The 10,797-nt window shown below is 32.9% G+C and overlaps 1 protein-coding gene across 2 annotated transcripts; it reads right to left on the bottom strand.

Annotated features, from left to right (window-relative positions):
• Nucleotides 1–2,962: 2,962 nt before the first annotated feature.
• On the bottom strand, nt 2,963–6,859 carry LOC122582334 (CBS domain-containing protein CBSX3, mitochondrial-like). Of its 2 annotated transcripts, none has more exons than XM_043754703.1 (6): nt 6,753–6,859; nt 5,692–5,966; nt 5,168–5,249; nt 4,981–5,054; nt 4,786–4,846; nt 2,963–3,322 (listed from the first exon to the last, which is right to left on the bottom strand). In XM_043754703.1, the coding sequence occupies exons 2-6, from the start codon at nt 5,941–5,943 to the stop codon at nt 3,180–3,182; spliced, it is 612 nt and encodes a 203-aa protein (XP_043610638.1). In that variant the 5' UTR covers nt 5,944–5,966; nt 6,753–6,859; the 3' UTR covers nt 2,963–3,179. The 2 variants fall into 2 exon arrangements, with proteins under 2 accessions (XP_043610638.1, XP_043610639.1); XM_043754704.1 differs by having other exon boundaries at nt 5,692–5,949; nt 6,753–6,856.
• Between the last annotated feature and the right edge of the window lie 3,938 nt (nt 6,860–10,797).

The following is a 10,797-nucleotide window of genomic DNA, read 5'->3' on the forward strand; positions in this document are numbered from 1 at the left end:
GAGTTTATTTTTGCAAAAATTGCTGCATAAACCAAAATGCAACAACATAAATATTCACACATAATAAGCAATGTTACATGCTAAACTGTGTATACACCTCATATATAACATTACAAAACAAATTTACTAGTAGTAACTTACTTGGGTTTTTTGTGAATACTTGTGGAATAAGCTATAAATCACCACAAGCTATTAATTTATAGTGATTACTACTTGTGAAAAGAGAAATAACAGAATTGATTTTTTTAAGTCCGGCCATGCTATAAATGATGAATATACGTTTGAATTTATTGATTGTGATATCGTGGGGAAGTAAAAAAGCATGACATTTGCATATCATTTTATTGATATGCAATTAGCGCCACAATGTGTACCATCTTTAACGATTTGTAATGCTTCATAACTTCACTTTCACATTATATTATATGTATAAGTAGTAATGACAATTAAAAATGTGTTCGTGGTGTAAGGTAAATCGTTAAAACCGGACAAAACATTGACTAAGTTGATTTAATTCGCATGAGGGGGCTTCGGTCTTTAGGGTCAAATAATAAATGTTCAATTACTCTCTATATCTTCAGTTCAAACATTTTGTTTAACTTTTTAAATATGAAATCCTTAATTAAATGTTTCAAAACTTTTTCTTAGACAATTTTTTTTAACTGTTAGTTTTTCGATCACTAATGGATCATGGAGTATTATCCCGACACCAAATTGTTGGTCAAATGACCTATTTCCTCACAAGAAGTCTCGGGTTTGAGTGATGCCTTATATTTGGAGATAACTACCACATGTACTTAACCTTCACTATCTTATAGTAGGTACAATTGAGTTTTTCACTCAATTCTTTTACGGATATCCGGTTAAGATAACATATGTTAAATCTCTCGTCATTCGCGAATAATTTACACCGGTAAGGGAAAAAAAACACACTAAAACTTCAAAGAATATTTTTAAATTAAAAACAAACCCATAATATCACATATTCAAACTTTCAAGGGGGTTGTTGGTTTTGGGGCATAACCAATTATTTTGTGCATTTACTGCCAATAATTGTATGCACACAAACAAGAACAGGTGTAGTTCGTACTAGTTTAAAAGTGAAATAAATCAAAACGAACTCTGGAATAGTACGAAAACTAATATTGTGACGAGTAGTATTTATTTGATTGCAAAGGTTGTGACATTCATGTACTTATGCATCCCTGATGTTGTTTTGATTTGGGCTCTTTTTTATGTGTTTGAAACTAAACAGAATCAAGTGTCACTTTTCCAAAGATTAAACGACCAGACACCCATACAAAGAAGAAGGAAAAATTAGGTAAAGCATGCAGTACCTATCTTAGGTAAAGTAGGGGTGAGAATTATGTAAAATTCAGGGGGAGATTATGTAAAATTCAGGGGGGCTGTGTATGTTTTTCAAATTCAAAGGTTTAATTTGTAACTTTTTTTTTAAGTGACAGTACCTAAGCTTAAGTAAAATCTGCAGTACGGATCATTTTCCCATAAAGAATTATTTAAGATTAATGATTCGATTTGTCGAGAGTCTATTTATATCAATAGAATTGGAAGGGTACATGTGCAATGCGACGAAGATGGAGCCGGCATGTTGTGGCGGCTGTGGCGATGACGGGTGGCAGCGACGACGATTGTGCCTCATTGGCAATTTTCAGTTATTTGTGCCTCCGTCAAAGTGGCTTGGTTATTCATAGTTTAGTTTTTGAAAAATTTACCTGTTTGGTCAAATTGAGACCTTGTAGTCTTACATATGACATGTTACCCCATCAAAGCAAGACACCTTGCTACTCTTTTTCGCTCTTCTTTTCCCCCTTCCTCATTTTTTATTCCCATAACATTGAATATTTATTTCATTATAGTATATAGCAAGAATTATTTCAATTATTGACGTAAACCAGAAAAATAAGTAATAAAAAACTTACCATAAACCTTACCATATATTTCGTAATATATTGTTCACCAAGAAATCTAAAATACCAATCATACCACTCATGATCCATCTTGTTTTGTTTGTCAATGTTATGGCTTCATATAGCCTGTATTTATATAAACTAAATTTTGAGATGTCATTTCACTCAATAGTACACTCTATCTGTCGTAAAGTATAACACTTACTTTATGAATCATATTGTCGTATCCAACCATTAAAGTTTTCTAAAACGCCCTAAAAATTGTGAACGAAAAAGTTAGAGCCCAAGCAACATTTTTGCCATTATGGTCGTTTCTTCAAATACAACAACTAATGGAACAGAGGGCAAGCAACAAAAATATTATGGTCGTTTCTTCATAATTCTTTTACAAAATCATCTGTGTAAAATAGGATTAGGATTTAATGTGTATAGAAAATTAGGTTTTTTTTTTTTTTTTTTTGAAAAATGACCATTAGCAGAAAAGGGGAGCACGGAAAGAGGAGAGTGGGAGAAGAGAGGAGAGAGTGGCCAGGTGTTTTTGATCAAACAAGACCACAAGGTCTCAATTTGATCAAACAAAGTAAATTTCCCTTATTTTTTTTATAATAACGATGACCAACTTTGTGTTTTTGAACTAACATAAAAGTGACTTGGTTGTCCTGAGTTTTATGTGAGTTTTATTTTTTCACAAGAGGTCTCACATTATAAAACATGTTTTAAGAAACAATTCTATAATCATCCGATATTTGATTAAAAAATACTGACCCTTCCCAAATACCCGAACAGGTAAAAATTTCCCCGTTTATCCCTTTCCAATGACCTAAGTTTGTGAACAATATGACACGAAGTTTTCAGAAGCTTGACGAGTTTGGAAGGATCGATTTTAGTAGATGAGATTGTGGAATATAGAAAGTGGTCTATTTGTAGGATACCTGGCCTGTAGAACAGATTATAAATTTAAAAAAAAAAAAAAAAAAGAAAAGAAAAGCAAGAAAATATAACAGCTCACGCAAGTTGCACACACATAGTCACAATTGACATCAGAACGAAATATAACATATAAAGCTTCAAGCTTTTTATGTCAAGTTTGTAGAGCAACACAATATTATACAAGCATTAAAAGAAAAGGCATACTTCAAACTCAGCATATAACCGTGTTTACAGAGAAGCAACTTATCGTCATTATCATCATCTATGGTTTCTAGTAGCCTCCTTGAATGAACACATTCAGGTGGTCGAGTTCTATGGTTTCTAGTAGCCTCCTTGAATGAACGCATTCAGACGGTTGAGCTCTTCCCTGTGCTCGCTTACAACAGCACGGACCACATCTCCAATGGAAACCATGCCTAGCATGCCCTTTTCATCAATCACTGGAATGTGTCTAATACGATTATCTGCCAAGATTAAAGCCCAAAATCTAATATTAGATAAGAGGTCACAATCTCAACCAATTTGCTTATAGATGGGTATAATTCGGATAAGTTTCATCCTTAATGGATTTTGTAGCTAAAAAATGGATTGAAAGTTGCCTAAAGCTTACTTCTGATTCTTGGAGCCAAATCATTTTATTTTGAAAACACTGAATTAGTATTCTAACAACAAAGTTTTATAATATTCGCATTATATATTCATAAAAATGAGCAGAAAATGTAACATTTCAACCCAACCCAACCCAGCCCCATTACGCTTCGTACCATAGACAACTTATTGAAAGCGAAACTTGTTTTGACTCATTACCAAGCGCACCCATTTTGCCACCTCTACTTTAGGTTAGCCTCAGATCTTCAATCACTGAGGCTACATACACAGTCAAAATCACAAAGAAACTTGTTTTGACCCATTACTGAACACACCCAATTTGCCACATCTACTTAGGTTAAATCACTGAGGCTATATACACAGTCAAAATCACACAAAAGATCCATAAGATCGTTACTTTTCTCATTGCAACCTGGACCCATTGACCCATGAACTACAGATCTTTTCTCACAAAAGATCCACTTGTTTTCAGCTCTCATAGTTGATAGCAACTATTAGCCAATATTAGTATTAGAAATTCCGCTATTACTTTATCATTCTTGGAGGTTTTGAAACATTAGATTACTCGTTAAATACTTTGGTAATACAATGTATAAGACCACGCAATATTGTGTCACTATTAGATGGTTTAGGACATTTGGCTAATTGTTGAAAACATTCATAAAACCATTGCAATTTTATGGAAAAGAGAACGCGGCTCCTTAATTAGTCTAACGAAAATGTAACATAATGGCTAGAAAAAATCCCCTCCATCCCATGAAAATTGCGCAAGTTTCATTTTGAGTCAATTATTATCACTACACTTCAACTTTTTGTTGTTAGAAGGTACAGTCAAGACACTTGAACAGGGCAGTGGACAAGCTGAGATTGAGCTCAACGCAACCACCTTAGACTAATATTGAGCTTTATTCGAAACCTCGAGTAGCTCAATAATAAAACCATACTCAGCTAAGCAAGGCTAGTTCTACTTAAACAAGTTCAAGTAATTTTGAGCTCAAAGAATTGCTGAACCTATTCACAAGACCATACCATAGCTGCAATTTTTATGGGAGAAAAAAGGTGATTACTGATTCCTTGATTTGGATCAAAATGAACTACGTAAAAATTTGGCAAGATTTACTCCTATGCCCATAAAAGCTGGAAGTATAACAATTTTTTTTGACAATCATCAAAGTTGGAGTAACTGGTTTTGCCGTCATCATTACAGCTTATATCTCATTATGTAACACCTAATGTAGTTGGTATATGAGGCAGCAGTCATACAATATCATAAAACCATGTGCAATTTCAATGACGCAAGGATAGAAGTATAAGATACCTGTCATCAACTGCATTGCTTTCAGAACTTTGGTGTCTGGAGTGACCGTGATAAGCTTGTTCTGTAACCAAAACAAAAGAATGATCACTTTAAAAAACAGTCATTGGTCATAAAACGAACTTAAAAAGCAATAGCGAAGAGGCAAACTGAAGGGAGCGTGATCATGTTTTGGAGGTTGTGAGATTATATTTATACCTCTTCTGTCATGATATCTCCAACCTTGGTTGACTTCGACGATCTTCCCTGAACAATAATTTTCCTGAGATAATCTGAAGAAAAAGTATGGGTTTAGCAACTTATGATCTTATCAACCAAAACAGGGTAATATTTGCAGAACAATTCTAACTATATATGATGAAAGACAAAAATTCCACTGAATTACCTCTTTCTGTGATAATTCCAGCAATGGATTTCTCCTCCCCGGGTTTCACCACCACCAAAGCTCCAACATTGTGTTGTGTCATCTGCAACATACACTCTTTTGGTCATCATAATAGACTTGAACCATGTCATATAAGAAAAGGCCCATAATAACAATCATATGAAGTTTTCATTTTGGGTTAGCCTGTAAATACTGCTATGCATTACGATAGAGGCAGCAAAATGGGTGGCTTGACAGCTTAGGTAAAGGGCCAAAAAGGTAACTATGGCTGGGTTATATGTATACTTTCCGTCCAATTTTAGTTTATCAATAAAAAATTTCATGTCAAAATTGAATATGATAATTATAGTATTTCAACAAAAAGTTGTCAACTTTATGATTGATTTAGGAGTTTTATGATTGATATTTACACTGTAAAACTATTGATCCATTTGGAGATAAACGTAACTGGAATCAACCCACTTACAAGTAAATTTGTTCAACACTTCTACATTACATAGATGGACCTTAACCATGTTACATACCGACTTGACGGCGTCATACACGGAATCTTCGGTGGTGCACCAAAGCCATGAACCATCGGCACTTTTCCCCTTTCCTTTTAAAACATCTGAAATTTTAGTGCTTTCAAAACCTTGCTCTTCAATACGAGCTGCCGAAGTTGACTCATGCCTCACAAGAGATCGTGCAAGAGGATTCACCAAACGAATGTGTTGGAGAACCGCATTCTTCACAACGCTTCCATGTGATAGAAATGTTCCGATACTTCTTTGCATTTTTACCTGTTGTAAGCTCAAATCTTCATCAAAAAGTTCAGACAACATCAGTAGTGTTTTAACTCAAAACGTTCACACACGTAAATGAGAAAGCCAACCCACTACCCGAAATCATTGATTCATTTCAAAATGGTAACCCGCCCGTTTGAACCCCCGTCTCTTGGCCAATATAGCACATGCAAAAATCACGCTAACTGCATACAAAATACCCGGTACTAGTGTGTCCTATATCACTACACTATCATTGCATGAAGGGGGGTGTTGGTCTAACTTATCCTTTTGGGATACTAAGTCCATATTTTTTTCCTTGTTTTTTTACTTGTGAGCTTATTGTTCAGTTTTAACGGTATTACAATATATAGTATGGAAAGATGATCAAATCAGGCTTATCGAATCAAATAACATTAGAAAATAAAAGAAAGCAAAGATCTTTAAAGTCACAACTATAACCGCCGCCACCACCAAGGTGGCCTAGTGGCGGAAATCCTCATTAGAAAAGAAAAGAAAGCAAAGATCTTTAAGTCAAAAACCTGTCCTCCCGGGTAATCTGAACAGGAAAAACCTCATCCGTTTACCCGTTTATCTATCTATAAAGTCACAACTTTAAACGTTTTCCTACAACCAAATAGACTCATAGACCCTTAAACTTTTTCATAAGTAACCAAATCATGGAATCTGACAGATTCATACTAAACAAGAGACAGTCAAATCAAGATTCTTTTAGCAGAAGATATACTGTAGTATTATATAGCAGTGATATAGTAGATATACATAAGAAGAAGAAGAAGAAGAAGAAGAAAGAGATGAACCTGATCAGTGGCTGATTGATTACACACAGTCACAAACACACACAGTAGGTCAGGACAGTATTGTTTTAGTAGTGAGTGAAACAGACACTACAACGGTTGGATAATGACATGTTGGGTAAAAGGATACTATAATAAGATAGGCAGTGGCAGCCTCATTCATGTTTATCCATTACCTTTATTATTTTAATGGGAAATTCAATATTTTTGGTTAAAGAATTTGCAAATGGTTAAAACCATCTTTTTTCCCTAATAGTCAAACTAATTATTGATTACTAAAATATAGGATATAGTCCGGGTTTTGTGCATCTCTAGTTCCGTGTTGTTTTATGAAATATTTTCGGGTACAAAATTTTTCTAAGTAAACATGACTTGAAAATTATTATCCAACAGATTCCTACAAGAGGCATCGGTGAGGAATTATTCAAAACCCCAACTATGACATCTTTTTTTTTCCACTTTACACACGCTGTTCTTACTATTTACTATATATGTATTACCCGTATTATCTATGTAAATAATAAGTAAGAAAATTTAGAAAAGAAAAAAAGGTAAGGAATACTAATTATTCTAAAACCCAACTAGAAAAATCTTTACAATATTTTAATCTGCAATTTAAGTAAGTCATAATGTATATCATTTATGATTTTAAACATAATGTATCATATTTTTTTCTTGTAATGTATTCAACTAAGCTTCAAATATTTTTTATAAAACAAATTAAGATAAGCTAATAATATTTTATATTTATCTTGAATTTAAGGTTTTTTTTTTCATTTTTGAATGGTGTTGATCATGTCCTCACAACAGAGAATCTAACTTACGTTATCTTAACCGGGTTCGTGCTAGAGAGTCTGTCTTTTATAAATAAAAAAGTATAAATTAATGTTCAATTAAAAAAAAGGAAATGTTAGGTAAAACATGCAGTCCCTATCTTAGTTAAAGGAGGGAGAGATTATGTAAAATTCATAGGAGGTTATGTAAAATTCAGTGGAGACTATGTATGTTTATCAAATTGAAAGGTTTAATTTATAACTTTTTTTAAAGTGACAGTATCTAAGTTTAGGTAAAGTCTGCAATACGGATCATTTTTCTTTAAAAAAATAACATAAACTGGTGTTTAAGTATTTAAGTGTTTTGAATATCTAAATTTTTTATTAAAAAAAAGAAAACTTAAACAATTTTTTTTTAGTGTTCATGTCACGGGACGGCTAGCCATTACATCCATACGGGCATGCAGTCAATAGCGACTGATCCACGAAGTCAGGGGCCACAGGGGAGAGAAAAACCACCAATTTTAACCGCTATAGAAGGCACAACGTTAAATTGGATGTAAACATCGTTTGCTCAAACTTAAACAATTAGCTACAACTTTCATAAAATATTTATTTCCATCAATTTCTTATCAAATTATTAATCCAAATGGTCCCTACAACTAAACTAAACCGCCCCTAACTAAAACACCGACTGAATAACTAACCTACAAAATAATTCTAACATTGCTAGATCGAAATCATGTCTTCCCATAGAGGTACTAGAGCATCCTCATTTTTATTTTTTATTTTTTTTGAACATTGGCATCCTCAATTTACTCAAGATGTGAAGTTAATAACAATTTAAGGATATTCAAAAACTTTGTCGACTTTGAGTTTATTTTTTAGGAAAAGAAAGTGACCCCTAGCAAAGAGATAAATTACAAGATAAGCTGGGGACCAAAAGTTGATTCTATAAAACATAGGACGATAACACTTTATTATTTTTCATTTTATAACCATATTAAAAATAATATGTGAATTTCGTGAATTATGTACATTATTAAAAGGGATAACGGCAGAAAATAGAAAGCATTTTTCGACAAATTCACGAAAATAGCAGTGACCTTCAAAAGTTTTATTTTTTAGAAATAAACTTTCATTTATTACCAGAAATAGTAACATTTGACACGTGGACATTTTTTATTAAGTGGCATTTTTAATTACGTGACATTCTTTATAACACAGAAAATAGAAAAGACTTTCAGACCAATTTACGAAAATAACAATGACATTTAAAAGTTTACTTTTTAGTAAGGAACGATAATTTATTGTTGGATGTAGAAATGGTTTTTTCTTTGATTTCTTCAACTAACTTAAAAACCGCTAACAGTTTGTTCGAGCTCGAGTTAAACTCTAGACCTTCGCCATCTGGATCTATGTCATCCGCGGAAACTCTTTATAAATGGCCTAAATCCGGCCTATGAAACTCTCGTCTCACCTTGAACATCCACAGGATTTCTCTCTGACGAAAACGAAGACGTTTTGGCATCTATTATATGATCTCGAGATAGATCTATGTCTCCTTTATGATCTTCATACATAGCTTCTCAATGCATGAAAATGGAATAGACTCGACAAAAAACAATGAAAAGAAGCTGATAAATAACAAATAATGCCAAGTCATTAAAAAATGTCACGTAATCAAAAAATGTCCACGTCACCATGTACACGTGTCAAATGTTGCTATTTCCGGTAATAAATGAAAGTTCATTTCTAAAAAAAAAAACTTTTAAAGGTCACTGCTATTTTCGTGAATTAGTCGAAAGGTGTTTTCAATTTTCTGCAGTTATCCCTTATTAAAACAACAAGTTAGTTTGTTTTCCCGCGTAATACGCAAGATGAACATATTAAATTTTTAGGATTGAGATTCCCTAAAGTTAATATCAACTTTATAGGTAAAGTTGATGGATGTGGATCATTGGATTAAAATCAATTGTTAAGATTAAAAAAATCATTTTTGAATCTTAACCTTTGATTTTAATTCAATGGTGGAGATGATCCTAACTTTACCTATAAAGTTACTATAACTTTAGGGAATCTCAATCCAAATTTTTATTATAACATAAAATTAGTTATGGATAAAACATAAATGGTTATTAGGATATGTATGCTTTGATGATATTAAAATGTTTTGAATAAAAAATGGTTATTAGGATATGTATGTTATATCTTGAGAGTGGCGGCGACGGGTGGTAATGGCGGTTAATATTAGTAGTGGTGACAGGTCCAGTGTGTAGGTGGTTTAAGGTGTAAATTAGTTCATTAATAACGAATTAGGTCTTTCATAATAACTCTTTCCATTGGGGTTCATTAAGGACAATTGTCTCATTTTCAAACTAACTTTCTTATAGCATAATCTAAAACGGAAGTACTATTAGGTAGTGTTTGGTAACGTCTTGATGCGTGTATTTTAGTGTATATTTTATTAAATTGTTTTGTTCGTAAAAATCACCCAAGTTTTAAATTTATAAAACAATGATATATTAATAATTATATTACACACATGGACAGTGTACCCCGTCGCGTATAGTATAGCTAGTAGTAAGTGCAAGATCGTCCAAGGGAATTAGATTAGTAGTTAATAACAATATTGAATCTACTCTAAAAATAAAGTGTAAAATTGGGGGGTTTATGACCGAGTTGTCACGTTGCTTAACAAACTAAAAGTGATCTTTTGAAAGCTTTTAATTGACTGAAAAGTAAATTTTGGTGTAAGAGGAGCGAAAGATAAATTTTAAGGTCATTACAACCTAAAAATAGTTTTTTAAAACTATTTTTAACGAAAAGAGTTTGTTTGATCTTTGGGACCAGAAATTAATTTCAACCTCCAGTTTATAATCAGACTGTCACTATCCGATTATCAAACTAAAAATGGAAATGACTTAAAGTAACGATATGAAAAGTTAACCTCCAACGGTAATAAGACTTTTACCTCACTATTTAAATACTGCTGCTAATGTCTATCAGACTAGGAGACTAAAAGTTTAGCATTAATATCAACCCTTACGTGAATGAGATGATTGATGGAGAACTTTGAAATCTAAACAAAACCTTTCAAGAACTTGCACCAACAGCCTACTTCGTCTCACTCGAACTAGCTGTTATGGTAGCCGGTAACACTTCTACTTTTTAATGCAACTAGACTAAGCCTCAATCTATCTATCGAACTACTAAGATGACTTTGAACCCTTCACAATTAACCCGTAAACTAGATCAAAATTCGTGAAAAATAC

This window comes from Erigeron canadensis, chromosome 9, assembly GCF_010389155.1.
Source record: "Erigeron canadensis isolate Cc75 chromosome 9, C_canadensis_v1, whole genome shotgun sequence".
NCBI lineage: Eukaryota > Viridiplantae > Streptophyta > Magnoliopsida > Asterales > Asteraceae > Erigeron > Erigeron canadensis.

Bases quoted from the DNA above. Each gene is read 5' to 3' on its own strand.
- LOC122582334 (XM_043754703.1), bottom strand. From the start codon at position 5,943: ATGCAAAGAAGTATCGGAACATTTCTATCACATGGAAGCGTTGTGAAG. The intron at 5,250-5,691 runs GTATGTAACATG...TGTATGTTGCAG, and splicing joins TGTATGACGCCGTCAAGTCG to ATGACACAACACAATGTTGG. The intron at 3,323-4,785 runs GTATCTTATACT...TAATCTTGGCAG, and splicing joins AGCAATGCAGTTGATGACAG to ATAATCGTATTAGACACATT.